The sequence below is a fragment of the Sceloporus occidentalis genome, unplaced genomic scaffold (assembly GCF_023333645.1).
Source record: "Sceloporus occidentalis isolate IW3139 unplaced genomic scaffold, rSceOcc1.0.p SCAF_6, whole genome shotgun sequence".
NCBI lineage: Eukaryota > Metazoa > Chordata > Lepidosauria > Squamata > Phrynosomatidae > Sceloporus > Sceloporus occidentalis.
In genome coordinates, this window is record NW_028316986.1 from 9658707 (window position 1) to 9674325 (window position 15619).

General features: G+C 38.3%; 1 protein-coding gene across 15 annotated transcripts in view; it reads right to left on the reverse strand.

Annotated features, from left to right (window-relative positions):
• SANBR (SANT and BTB domain regulator of CSR) overlaps nucleotides 1-15619 on the reverse strand; it is a 60065-nt gene that overhangs the window by 41544 nt on the left and 2902 nt on the right. For 4 of the 15 annotated variants that reach the window (XR_016281645.1, XM_089528838.1, XM_089528836.1 and 1 more), the window contains exons 1-4: nucleotides 13250-14209; nucleotides 6172-6273; nucleotides 3120-3277; nucleotides 417-603 (exon numbers count right to left, since the gene is read on the reverse strand). Coding sequence is in view for 14 of the 15 variants with exons in the window: in XM_089528838.1 (XP_089384964.1) it covers nucleotides 417-603; nucleotides 3120-3269 (337 nt within the window). In the remaining variant the exon portion in view is untranslated. The other 11 variants (XM_089528832.1, XM_089528828.1, XM_089528824.1 and 8 more) reach the window with 10 other exon arrangements.

Consider the following 15619-nt stretch of genomic DNA (forward strand, 5'->3'; position numbering starts at 1 on the left):
ATATAGCTAAATTTTGCAGACAAACTTCATAGATGCTTAGCTATAATAAACTGCATTTAAGGTGCCATAAAAGTGTTTTGTTTACAGATAAATATTAATATTAGGTATATGTTTTTCCATACTTTTGTACCAGCTACCCCTAAGGGCATGAACTGATACTGCTATACATAGGCTTATTTTAATTGCTACAGTGCTGCAAGAAGAGCTTTACAAGAGTGACCTGTATAGTTTTTTAACAAAATCAAAACTATTCCCTTTTATTAAAAACATAAATAAAAAACACAAAATTTACACTTTAAAAGTGAAGTAAACCTTTACACAGTCCAGCTAGTAAAAAAAAATCACCTAAATTCACAGATACAAAAACAATATACATGTTGTCATGAACACAATATAAGGACCATGGGAAAGCCTACCATTTCCAGAAATGGTATCTTTTTCGCTAGGTAGTTCTTGTAACTCTTCCTGAGCATCAAGCAGTGATGATCTGATATAACTAGCTAGTGTTTCCACAGGTCTGTCACCACTTGCCAACAATGGACTGTACTGGTTATCAACGAGTGAATTTCCACTGCTTTTCAGTTCATCAAACCGTTTAGCACACTGTGAGAGGGGAAACAGAAGGAATTTTCAGTTATACGTCTTTCTGAAAGCAAGACTCAATGAAATGTCAGGTAAGCCTGAAGCACTGTTCTGAAAATTGGCTTATTACAGGGCTGGTAACTAAGGGCTTTATCACACCAGCCCCTTTTGCACTGCAATCTCGGTAAAAAAAGAAGTCAATCTACTGCTTTTATTGTAGTCATCATCGTACTGATCGTCTTTTGTGCAACTGGGGACTCCTGCCCCCATCACACTCCCTTCCCATCCTGTCCCATAACTCTGCCCTCCCTCCCTGGTAAGCCTTTTTTTTTTTTTTTTTTTGTAATTTTTTCAACATTTCGGAGTTCTACAGCCCTGATTTAATGTGTTTTTTTTTAAAAAAAACTTGAGGTTGTGGAGCTCTGGAACTGCATGAAAATCTCAGAGGAAAAAATTAAAAATAGCAAGGGGGAGGAGGGAAAAGGAAGGAGTGGGTAGTGACACCATGTGACTGCCAATCACGTGAATGCCCTGGGAATGGCTTTTCACACACAGGGCATCGTGCCATCGGCAGCTCATTCAGGCATTTCCCTGTGAATGAGAAGGGATGGATAGGTATGGGAGAAAAGTGGCATTGTGCAATCATTGTCGCCAATGCCACTTCCATCCCAATGAAATTGAGGTTTAAAAGCCACATGCGATAAAGCGCCTACTCTGGCTCCACATGTTTTTGTGTGTAATCTCAGGGATTTGAAAACTTTTATAATACCAGTGTGAATCTTTTTCTCTTTTTTTTTTTGCACTATTTCCTTCCTGCAGCTAAATTTATTTATTTATTTATTTATTTAAAAAACTATTTTAACTTTAAATGTAGCCCAGTTCTATCTTGTATGATTAACAGTTGGGCTCTAAAATCTCAGACAGAGTTCCCACACCAGCCCAAGTCATGGAACCAGAAATTCTTTAAGAAAAGGTGCCTGGAGTTTAAACTTGCTTTTTCCACAAAGAAAGCAAATATACTCTCCCTTCATTCCCTATGGTGGGTATTTTAAAGACCACGTTCAGGCAAAAAACTTACGCAGTCTGCAATATTGCTAGACATCTTATTCAGTGGTTGCTAACTGAAGCCAATTATCTACCTACATCCTTCTTACATTAGGTAACACACACACACACACACACACACACACACCACCCAAACTTCATCAATTTTTCTCTCACACTAGGGCTGTGACAGTACAACAGAAATAATCCAAGTTGATACCACTAACTGCCATGGTTCTATGCTATGGAATCTTGGGAATTATGGTTTAGTAAGGCACCAGTTCTCTAAAAAGGAGGAATAAAGGTCTCCCAAAACTACAGTTCCCAGAATTCCATAGCACTGAGCCATGACGATTAAAGTGATGTCAATCTGGATTATTTCTGCAGTGAAGATGCAGCCTGGGAGAGCAATATGCTTTGTGGGTATTTAAGGGCTTGTTTAAAAGTACAGAGCAAAAACCCTTTCACTGCATTCATCCTTCCCAGCTACTTGTCCACAAAAGCACAATGCCACTTTACCTCCCAGAATCTGAAATGCAAAGGTGGAGAATCTTCCTACCTCAAAGATTCTTTGAGGCATAAATGTTTTTGTCTCTTGTGTGTGCTAGGAGGAAGTTGGAAAGGCAGCCGCTACAGAGAAGCTTAAAGCCTAGATCTGTAGTGGAGGATGATTAAAGGGGGACCCTATCAGATGTTCAAATAGTTATTATAAGCATTGCAATAAATTCAAAGGTAAAGAGAAAGTGTCTATTAGGTGTCCATCTTCAAGAAGGGTATGACTACAGCAGCAAAACTAATCCTGTCAACATCTTTGTTAGGTGTTGCTGTAGCCAAACACATAAGTAAATAAGGAACTCGTGTTGGTTTCCAAAACAAATTTCTACCGCACCATGACTTCCTAGAACTCCATAAACACACATTTCAAAAGGGGAATGGGCAACCTGGTGATGTCACAGTGGATGACCATTATCCTCATCCTTCCTTCTAAGAATCATGTGTGGACAGAAGGGTCAACAGAAATCTAATATTATTATGAGTACCACCAGCACCACATCCTTCAGTGCATTTATTATCACAAGCAACTTAAAATTAACTGTTTTTAAGCTTTACCCTTCAACAGTGAGAAGGCACTGGCATCCACTACACATGAAAATGGCATTATTTCATCGCCTCTTTGATTTTGGTTAATTAATGCATAGCAATATACAATAACTGGTAAATGTAATTTAGCAGATATTTACTAAATAATTTAGTAAATGTAACAAAGTGTTTGTGAAATGCATTTCATAGCCAAACAAGCCAGAGACTCTTCTCTTGCCTTGATCCAGAACATGACAAATTTTAGGTGTTATGATGTAAATATACTGCCAAGTTAAGAGTTTCACCATAATGTTTACTTATATGCAATGAGTTTAATGTTCAAAAGCAGTCTGAAGGTAACTCACACTGTTTAGTAACCTAGGGTTTCTGTCTTCACAATTTAAAAACATTACCTCTTTGGATGAATAGCCAGGCACCAGCCTTGCCACATTGTCCCAGTTGATAGGCTGAGGAACCCCAAATAAAGAACAGAGGATCATATCCAAAACCATCTGATTGTTGTCATATGGGAAGTTATTGTTTTCTGAATATCCACGGCTCATTTTTGGCACTAGAAAGGAAAAGATACAAAAGAGGTATGAATGTGCACAACATTTAAATAACTCTGGTTTTCTTCAACTACTCTCTATCTCTCTCTGTGTGTGCTTGTACCTTCAAGATGCCTGTTAACTCAGGCAAGGAATACTCAGAAGTGGTTTTGCCAGGTACTTCCTTTGAAATACAACACTTGGTAGTTACTGGCGATCTTCCATCCAAGTACTAACTAGAGCTGACCCTCCTTAGCCTCCAACATCAGATAGGATTTGGTATCTTTCATTTCCATTAATTAACATTGCTATGTATTTCCTAAGGAGAAAGAAATTCTAGAGGCAGCACTACAGTTGACATTTCTTTTTACAAGAGAGGAACTGTATACTGTATCTTTATGTAGTACAGTATTTGTTTAACTGACAAATATACATCAGATTATAGTGCAGACAAATACTGTGTTAAAAGTAGGTGTTAGGGCCACTGATCAGGCTGTCAAAAAGAGCAAATAAACCCCAAGGATGCTTTAGCTAGCTTATGACCCTCCTGCGTGATCTTCTTTCCAATGTTCTCTAAACTCAAACTGTTCTCAGTTTCTAATCCATCTGATTCCTTTCTCCCTGTGATACCCACTCACAACTCCCCCCTCCTCCAACCCCACCTATACAACTAAACTATCCATTCAGAAAAACATCTACAGTCATTAAGAAACAATAAATTCCTTTTGTTAACTCTCTGTTGCAGAAAGTGAGTTGCCATAGGCAAAGCCATATTTAGACTCATTCAAAGTCTGTGGACTCATTCACAGTCCTGAAGGGAATTGCCATAGGCAGACAGAACAGTGAGCTGAGCTGTCCCTATTACAAATGGCTTGGCAACAAGCAAAAACCTCTCCTGTGACTCTGCTTCACAAAAGCTGGACACAAAAATGGTTATTCTCTGAACTTGACCTTCCTGGCTCTAGACGGTCATGGCTGTGAACCCAGTCTACACACCTAGTGCTTTTTAGCATTCATCACATTCGTCCAACACAGAATATGAACAAGCCTGCATTACAGAACTAACTAAACAGGCTAAATCCTGCAGCATGAGTGACACAAAAAAAGGATTGCCATAAGTTGGAAACGACTTGACCTTAGCACTTAACTCCACATTCCAATAGAAAGAAAATCTGAAATAACTTGTTTTATTCATTATATTTATAAACAAAAAGTGGTAAAAGAATGGTGTTACTAATATTCAGCATTCACTGAACCTTTTCCATGCTTGTCTGCTGAGAAACTCCTTCATAGTGATCTTGGAACTCATGGTGCAGGGAGAGATACAACACCCTCAGTCACTAAGAAAAGAGCATGACCCAAATGTGAGTCATCACCATCTCTGACATCCAAATGAGATGCCTGGGTGCACCCAAATGGGCTGGTGACCGATTTCAATGTAAGAGACAGTGATGGACGAGTAAGGTAAGGTATGTGCAATGGTAGTGGGTTAACACCTACCTGTGCCTACACTAGCCCAGTGACCAATCTGTATTGGGGCCTGGGCTAGGAAAGCATGGGCTTAACCTGTGCTTTCCTGGATCCATTGCTCAGCCCCAGTCAAAGGAACACTGATCATTCTGGAGAAGCAGTTCATGGTCTCAGCTAGGACCAAATGTTTCAACATCAGGCTTCACAAGTTACATTATGACTACAGAAGCTACCTTATGGAACATGCCAACTGCTCAGGTGTTTTGCCATACAGAAACTGCAACTATGGAAGACTTGGGACCAAAATAGACAAACAAGTAGACTATATCAAGCTCTTTGAGAATGTCAGTTAATTTTGGAACTTCTAACAAAAGGTTGATTTGGCTACCCATGATTCATAACTGGCTGAACTGAAAATGTTGATTAGCTTGTAAATGTCCTGCTGTGACTCAGCCTGTAGCTAAATTTAAGCATATGCCACTGAAATAAAGAATTGCTTCTCTGTTAACCCTTGGCTCCCTTTATCCTTCTGAATATCTCATGAAAAAATATAAACTATAAGCTCCTTGGGACAATGGCTAATCCTCTTTATTCTATAATACTCAATGCTGAAGAGCCATCATAACTAATATCCATCTTTCTGAACAAGTGGTCCACAGAGTCATATTAGCTTTGATACTCAAAGCAAAACAGCCATTATGATTAACAGCTTCTGATATAGGCTCTGAGATGATTATGCTTATAATTTAATACTCTTTTAAAATTTTCCACACTGGTGGCCATTTTTGGTGCCACTTTGGTAGCCCACTGGTGCTACCACATTTTGTGCTAGAAAATTTCATAACTTAACTATTTGATGTTTGCACTGCCCCGGAAAACAATCAGGGCCAGCTGCAACCTTTTTTGTTTGCCCCGAAGTGCAACTGCTATCCCCAACACTTGCCTATGTCCTTCCATCTCCTTCTCTAACTAGAGTGGTATTATTAAGCACTCTGCAGACACGGGTATCTTTCAATTCACACAAGCACCCAAGAAGAAGGGTACATCATGTTATCCATTCCTGGAAGCCTTGCAGAATAAGAGAGGATTCTCATCCTACTTTCTCCAGCATGTAGTGGGGGAAAGGGGAAGAAAGAGACAGATGCACCTTCCTTGCTTTTCAGATGCTTATGAGAAGGAAAATGCCTACTGAGGTATAATTTATTCTAACACTTATATTCAGTGGCAGCTCACTGTTAATGAAAATGTGGCACTCTCCCCCTATATTCTGGCTATCTCCAACCTGCCTATTCCTGCCTGCCTCCTTAATAAAAAGCAGTTCTGAAATAGCAGACTTCTCCCTCTGTCAAGACAATAAAATATGATAGCATAGGAGCTATCATGTACTCCAATGTCATTACAAGGGAACAGGAAGGAAACAAAACCAAAATTAGTTCGCTCCACCTACCATTGACTTTGGCTTCACCCGCAACTGGTCACCCTGCCTTTCCAGTCTTGAATAGCATCAGCCAACACTGCTTATACCACACTTTTCATAGCAAAGTCTTCACTAAGAGGCACAAGGTATTAAAGTCATTACAACTGCAAAATTTCAAACAAAAACTTTTACAGAAAATACAACACAATAAAAAAATAAAGAGAACAACCTTTTAAAAACCAACCAATGAGATAATAAAACAGGAAGATATTCAATGCATGCCTAAAAATGATGAGGAAAGGAACTTGGTGAATCTGCCCAATCCTTTAACCCTCCCTAGTAAAGGGAGAATGTGGTAGCAACAATAAATTACTTAGTAGCCATGTGTTAAGACACATGGTATGCATATTCAAAGCACTCACAGTCCAGGAAAGAATGAAACAACAGTGCAGGTTCTATTCTTTGTGAGGACTGGGCTTCACCCACATCCATTCCATCTCACAGAGGATTCTGATGGAGAAGGCAGGACTAATCTCTGTCTGAGGTAGGGGATGTACTATTTTCTTTTCCTTTACAAGGTACTAGGAGAAAGATTATCTCTCACTCACACACATACAACCATCTTCATGAAGTTGAACACTTCCTCTGGATATAACAAACAGGTCACCAGCATAATAGGAGGCATCTTGAATTGATTCAGTTTGTTCAGCTTCCCTTTCAGCCACGATCTGATTGTTATATGCAAATACAAGCAGGAAAAAAACCTTCACTAAGGAAGAAAGGATTTTTTTAAAACTAAATTTCCTTGTCAAAACAAAGCTATATATCTTACTGGTCTAGCCTAGGAAAGCATGGCATGTGGCCACCACCACAACCACCCCAATGTGGTCCCCTGGACCCCCATTTTTTCCTGATGCAATCTTTTTGCCTGAAAACCATCTCAAACCCCACACTGACATGATGGCATGCCTTTCACCTTCCCTGAACCCTCTCCAAAGCCTTCCACAGCTGAAAATGGTGATCCTTTTGCTGTGATGTGCTGGAAAGGTCTGTTGGGGGCAGGAACAAAAACTAGTTCCAAGTCTAGCAAGTTCCTTTTTACATCATTCATTCACCATAGAAAGCAGGAATTGGTATGAATCCTAATGACTTATTAAACATTGTTCCAGTCTGCCCATGAAACCTATTCTTGTCTCAAAGCATGTGAGGGGCCCACAATGCCCATGGACTGTTTTTGCCAGGTGCTCAAAGCCCCCTCAGATTCCCCCATCCATACTATTTCAGGTGGAAATGGAAAAAATATTGTTCCTAGAAGCTTACAGGAGCAGCAATTGTCCTTTAAAACAGGGTATGGCTACTGCATATCTTGTTTGAATCCAAGTCCCCACAAAGTGATTGTACAGAATAAAAATGATTCCTGGAAACTTATTGCTTTGTTTTAACGAGCTGGTGCAGCCTCCATCAGGACACAGGGACAGAAAATTAGCCTCCTACATTTAAAATAACCAAATATTCAGATGATCTGCAATATCTAAACATTTGCTCCTTTTACTGGGTGTCATCCAAAATGCAGGAATACCCCAGTTAACAAAGGAGATGTGTTCCTGGATCTTTCTATTCTAGCAAAAAAATGGTACCAAAGGCAGAAATAACATGGAAGGAATAGGGATAGGTTTCTATACCACAAAAAAGAAGAGCAGTTCAACAAAATTTGTATTCAATACTAACAATATGCATGTGTAAAATAAAACAACTGAGTCAGGTAGACTTTGTATAACTAAAGAGGGTTTTTTTTTAATTTTAGAGACTACTTGAAGTCACACTCCAAAATTCACCCAAGGGTGACTTTCTCTATCCTCCATTTTTCTTACAATTTCTGTTTCCATGGCCAGACTTACAGAACTAGAATTTGCTAACATACTGGGGGGAGCTGGTAGAGAAGCTATTTGCTCTTCCCTTTTCTTTTTTTCAATTTTCATGCTGTCCATGCCTGCTAAGGGATTCTGGAGTCAGTTGCTGTTTACGTTGTCTGTTGTAGGCCGGCACACACAGCTGCAGTAAGACTGGCTACAGGAGAATCCATTTTTTTTCAAATTCTTTATTGCATTGGCTACTATAAACATGTTGCTGCAATCTGACACAAAAAGTACTGTATATATTCACATATAAATCTAGAAATTCTAGTCAAAACTTCGATGCAAAAAACCTGAGTTGGCTTATCCATGGGTTAAAGTACTATACTTCAACTCTTATTAAAAAAGGAACCATCCCCCGTTGAAAGGCAAGAGTGTAATCTGTCCTGGAAGCACTGACCCTCCTCTATTCTCTTATCCATCAAGCTTTTAGAGTTAGCACAGTTATGCCTACAGGAATTTTTTAAGTTCTTTGGCACTGTTTTCCTTTGTTTCAACCTTTGTTACAGGCCCCTAAATTTTACCCTTGACTTATATACAGGCCATATTAGAATCCATCATTTTGACCCCCAAACCTGTCCTTGACTTATACCTTAGATCAATTTATAGTTAGGTATATATGGGTAAGTGTTAAACCTCCTTCATCATCCTTCTAATGTCAATGCGGGGGGAAAAACCTTTCAACCAGGCAAAGAACAAGGAGGGGGAAGAAGTGAGGGCCAGACAGAGGTATAAAAAAACTTTGTAAAAAGGTGAATCTACTGATCAGGCACATGGGCTATGATTTACATATTTTAAAAATAACAGATTACAACACCTGCAACCCTGTCCCTAACAACATACTCTCTCATCCTAAGAGGGACACATAGGCAAATCACCCTCCAAACAAATCTTTAATTATGCAGTTGGGTATAATGGATGCCAGTATTTACCTTTGTCTGCTGATACAACCAGGTCCAGATAAGATGCTTCAGTCGTGCATTTCCTTATGCACTTTTATCATCCCATGAATTTCTCACTATACAATATTTATTGCAATAATGTGAACCACCAGATAGATATTAAAAATACATCAGAGTGAATTATCCTAGTCAGAATACAAAGCAATTCCAGTATCCCAGCACCTTTCCAACTCTCAGGCATCTTGCTGTTAATCAAGTCATTTCTGACCTATGGCCAATCTACCCTGAGGTTTCATTGGCAAGATTTGTACAGAGGAGATTTTGAGAGGAAAATAACAGTAAAATCTCCTTTGTACAAACCTTGCCAAGAAATCCCCGCATCTTAGCTATACAAAAAATGACGGGTACTCTAAAACATAATGACAGTTCCAGGCAGGCATGAAGCTCTTGTCTAGCAGCAACATGCTCCATAAAAGGCACCCAAGACTTAGATCTCCATAAAGTGATATTAATAATTATGGTGGGGGTTACCAATTCAGGCTTTCCCTTACAGGCATTTTGAAATAATGGCTACCCACCTTTGGGATTTTTGCTGAAAACAATGCCAACGTTTTTATTTATTGACCAAATAATAATTTAAAAAGTAGTCTTTGAATAAGTATTGGGGGAATTTTTGTAGACTGCAGTCTACTTCATCAGATACATGAATTATATAGAAATGTTGAGGAGAATTTAAGCAAATTTCACTGTTTATAATCCCCACATCACCACAATCTAAACAGTGAGATGAGAAGGAAATAAAATCCCATTCATAACAAGTGTGCATATATACTTGTAACTCAAGCCAATACCATAATGTTCCAATTGATATGTATGGGTGTGAAAGATGGACAATGAAGAAAACTGAATGTAAGAAAATGTGGCCTGAACTCTCACTAAAAGTCAAGAGGACTAAATTGAGACTACTTCAGACACATCACGAGAAGACATGACTCATTAAAAAAATACAATAATGATTGGTAAAGTGGAAAGCAGTAGGAAAAGAGCAAGACTGCATTACAGGTGGATTGATTCAATCAAGTTACAGTCCTGAGTCTGCAAGGTCTGATCAGGCATAGACAGCTGATGACCAGAACTGAAGTCACTCATTCATAGGGTTGCCAGCGATCAATCAACTTGATGGCAAATAACAACAACTCAAGACAATACTTCATGCATCTCAGGGAAACATTCATAATAAATGTTTGCCTGAGATGTGTCACAAGATTGTCTGGTTTGCTGCAATAGCTATGTCATTGGAAAATATACTGCAAGATTGCTGATTATTATTCACTTTTGTTCAAGCTACTGCCAATGAATTACATTGCTTTTCAATTTCTGAATTTCTTGTTATGAAACAAAAAAGCTTAGGTAATAAAAGGTAACAGAAGCACCCATTATACCCAACTGCATAATTAAAGATTTGTTTGAAGGGTGATTTGCCTTTGCGTCCTTCTGAGGATGAGAGAGTATGACTTGCCTAAGGTCACCCAGTGTGTTTTCATGTCCAGGCAGTGATTTGAACAGTGGCCTCCCAGAATCCAACACTCAGACAACTACACCACACTGGCTCTCTGACTAAAGGCTGGGTTAAACCACCTTTAATCTAAATTAGGATAGTAAAAACAAGTGAATTTGTAATTCTTGATCAGAAGTTGGCTTGTTTCAACTAATCTCAGTTAAGATTATTCACAGTTTGCCTGAATTCAGATGTCACAGCAAACAGCAATTAAACTTCAAAATTTTCAAATTCCTCAATGTCAAAGGAGAAGTATATAAGACCACCTCTTGCTAAAACACTAAGGGGCTTGACAGACCGTCCCCAAAGGGTGGGCTGTAGCTGCCCATTTTTACGCCCGAGGGATGCTGCAGCAGCCAAACCACACGGCCTTCCTTTGCACCAAAAAGAACCTGCTTAAAGCGTGCGGCAGATGCCATGAGTGCACCTTTCACACAGTCACGTGTCAATGATGCAAGCGCGGTGCCGCAACATGCAGATGCTGTGGTGCACTTGCGTCATCACGGCGGCCCCCATGTGGACAGGGTTGCACCATGATGATGCCACTGCCACGCAGTAGGGCTCGGGAGCATGCGGTCGCTCTGCATTCCCTAGCCCTAAAATTGGCCCCAGACTGCTGCTTTCAGGCAGTCTGTACCAGGCCTAAATTACAATTTAATATTACATCTGCAATAGCCCACTGAAGAGGCACATGAAAAAAATAACATTTACTTCATCATGAAGCATGTTACTATGTAACACTGGCCCAAAACAGACAGGCCAAATGATGCAGGTTTGGGGTGTATTTGGAGTGTAGCGTTTAGATGATGCATGCCCCAATCACGGGCGGAAACCATGCCAATGCCACACCTTCCCAAAAGAACCAGCCCAAAAAGTAGCAAAAACATCTTTTCCTTTTTGGCAGCCTGGTTCAGGACCATGGCAGTCTGAATCAGGGCTGGGCACATGCAGTCACTGCAGCCCTAGCACAAACAGCACCACAGTGGTCCCACTGCAATCCGTTTGGCCCATCTGTTTTGGGCCATTAGTATTTTTACTCCTCCTATAACCTCAAGCCTAAGTATTTCACCCAAGCTGCTTACAGAAATATGACTAAAATGGGGATTTAGTTTAATGCAAGTACTCTGATATTGTAATCCTAAATAAGAACAATTCAGATTGGTAGGGTTTATTCCCAAATACAAATATTAAATTCAATATGTCAGTATTATTGATTTTACTGGCGTGAAGTTTAACAGGCACATATCCTTTGTTTTATGAAAGTTCAACTGTATAAAAGGGCCATGGAAACTGAGCCTTATGGGCATGGATTTGGAATTATCAGAAGAAATAAAATTAAAAACTGCATTAACAGCTCACACAATTTCCCACTAATTTACCTAGTAATCCTTCAACTGGATCTCTGAGCAACACAGATGCCACTGAAATAAATGCTAATTTCAAGGTACATTCCTATAATGAAGCCATTTCTTGAAAGCTTAGTTTGAGCTGAAAGCAAGTTGTAGTAACATAAACAATAACAGCAACAATGATGATGTATTAAATCCTTTAGATAAATCATTTTTCAAGGAGCACAGGCTTTCCCTCATTCATAAAACCCTACATCATAGAGTAATGCATGAACAACCCACATCCATCACCTACATTGTAACGTATTTAGTGTTAGGGACCTGTAATACCCAGGAGTCACAGAGCTGCATAAAATGTGGTTTTCAGCAAAAAGCAAAACCTGGAAAAAAGCCAATGTTCCACACAACTTCAGAAAAATGGCATCTATTTGAAAACTGACACATTTTTAATCCTAATGCTATTGATTAAAAAAAAATCCACATCCCTTTATGTTTTCTATTAAAATAAATTTTAAGTTGTCATATATATTTTTAATGTTGCATATATAAATGATCAGAAACAAAGGACAAACAGTGCAAGCTACATCTAGAGCAATCTATATCTGTCTATATGCATCTGAGGAAGTAGACTGAAGTCTATGAAAGCTCATGCTGTCAACTTCTTCATTTTAGTTAGTCTGAAAGGTACCATAAGATCTCTCCACATACTGATCCTACAGACTACCACGGTTATATCTTTGAAGTCTACATCTACAGCATCCAGCAAGTTTATGTATCTAGTTTTAGCAGTACTGCAGAAAACAAAGATACACAGAACAATTAAAATGGAGGTGTAATGATATAAATAACAGACTAAATCATGAGATTTGGTTATTTGTTCACTTTTAAGTGAAAGTAAATGGATTTTAAATGGTTCAAACTGCCCTGAAATCAATTACCAGTCACAGAGATGCAAGCATCTCACCATCTATTGGAAAAGAGACAGATAATTTCCCTCCCAAAGGTTTCCTCAGAGAGAAAAAAATGAACACAGAAATTAAGGTCAGATGTCTGTGAAGTCTTTTCAAAACCTGGAAAAACAAGTTAATAATACCAACTGAAACTGATGGAAGCATTGTATGCTTGAAATAAATAGGGATTTCTCAGAACTGAAAGGAATTACCCCAGAAAGAGTCCTCTATCCCAGCATACATCATCACTTTACAACAGACCTTGCAGTTCGTAAAAATTGCACTGTCTGCACGAAAACAGAAGCTTCAGAAAGGACTGAGGAGGTTTCAAAATGTCAGTTCCTCCATGGGTTTCTGATCAACCCAAACCCCCTGTTGCAGAAAGAGATGGTGGAGAATATTGAGAATACAGGAAGAAACAACTGCTACTGGTTACCTGAAGTATGCTCTGGCAGAATCAAGAATCCAAGGCAAAAGGATGGATGGCTAAGTTACCCCTGGATTCAAAATGCAGTGAAATTGTCTCCCTCTCTTCCAACTCTGAGGAGGAGGAGAAAATAAAGGAGGGCAGACAGAAGAAGGGGAAGAGCAAACAGAGGTATCCTGAGGGGAGACAAAGAGTCAGAGAGAATCAGCTTCATGGCACAGACTCAACAAACGGCTCAAGTGTCTTGTTCCATCCAGGTTCGCCTTAGCTTTCGCCTCTGGAAAAAGAGGGAGAAAAGAAAAAAGGAGGTAGCATTGCATCCTAAACTGAGTATAGCACCACCCATTCATCCCAGCCTGTTACAACCTGGATTTTTCTTTCTTTCTGTGGCACTATCCATCCACCAACCCTCCCACTACACATCTCTATGCGCTGGAGGAGGAAGAAGCATCAGACACATTCCTGGATCATCCCAAGTACATCAAGGCATGCCTGCTGTGACTTGCAGACTTCCTGAACAAGCTAGAAAAACTCTTCTCTCTCTCTCTGGAAATCGTACTTTTATAGAAATTCGCATCCCTCTTCCTTAAGGGGCCATTAGAGATCTATACATTTATTTTTAGGGGTCCATCCCTGGCTGTTGGACCCACCTTGGAGAAGGCTTGGCCACCTTGAGACCCCTTTATAGGGGGAAAAGGTGGGATAAAAATAAAATAAATAGTAATAACTAATAATGAATCACAGAATCATAGAATCGTATCTCAGACTCACCTTGACAGAAAGGTGGGCTGCAAACAAAACCTCACCTAGCTCTCTTTATTTTACTGTGTGGATCTACAGAGCTGAGGAATTTAGTGCTTCAAATCCCTTTATTAAACCTCCCTCAACTAAAAAATGATTAATTAAAAGCAGTAGTATGCCATTAAATTAGAAACACCTTGGAGAAGACCTCACTGCGTTGATACCCCTGTATGGAGGTGGAGAGTGATATATATATATATATATATAGTCATTACTAGTTATATATAATAATTAGTAAAGCCTAAATAAAGAGTAATAAGAAATAAAATACCTTCTCCCTTCATCTCAGATCCACCTTTTCTCATAAAAGTGGGTTGCAAACAAAACCCCACCCTTTTATTTTATATAAAGACGCAGCATATTAAACTGAAGGTAAAATATTAAAGCCTCTTGACAGATCAACGCCTTTCATAAATCAATCCCTTTTAATAAACCTCCCTCTGTTAAAAAATAAACAAGGTATATAATATATAAGAATATTATACCATAAACTGAGGTAAAAATATTAGACCCTCTTGAGAACAACAAATTAATCCCTTTAATAAACCTACCTCTATTAGAACAAATAAATAAATGCATTTTTATGAACAAATTTATAAGCAATATTAGCTAATTAGAAACATTTCTACATGAACTTCGTGCTGAAGATAATTGACAGACACCTTTCTTATATATACTGTGTGTGTATGTGTGTGTATATATATATATATGACATATAATAATATAGTAACAATAATAGATATAATATATATAAAGATATACACACAATAGGAAGCATATATATATAGATATATATAGACAGATATATAATATATAATAACAACAGTAATAATGGATATAACATATAAATATATAATAAGATATTATATATATATATATATATATATATATATGAAACAATATATAATAAGATATGTAATATTATATATACACATATATATATATGAAGCAAGATATTTTATTTTTTATTTATTTACAGTATTTATATAATATATAAGAAGCAAGATATATAAAGATATATAATATATAATATAACAGAGATATATAATAGATACATATAAGAAGCAATATTTATATGTAATAAAAATATATATATAAGATATATAAGATATAATAGATATATTATATATGTATATATAAGAAGCAAGATATAATATATAATATATATATATATATATATAATAAGAAACAATATATATATAATATAATAATAATAGATATTATATATATGTGTGTATATATATATATATATATATACATGAAAAAGCAATGTATTAAGATATATAATATAATATATATAATATATAAGGAAGCAACCTATTAAACTCTATTAAGCTCTTTTGACCAGGAAAACAAAGCTAGCCATGAAGCCCCTCTGGAATTAAGGACCCCTTAGAAGAAGCCCATACCCAGGGCAAAAGGGTCCCTAGCCCCAGCCCAGGGCCAGCCAGCCCACCTGCTCCCGCCAGCCAGCCTCCCTCTTCCCTTTGGCGGATGGATGCCCAAACGCTGCCGCCCTTTCCTCATCAAAAGGAGGAGAGGGAGGTGGGAAGCGCTCAGTCACTCATTCCCCGCTCA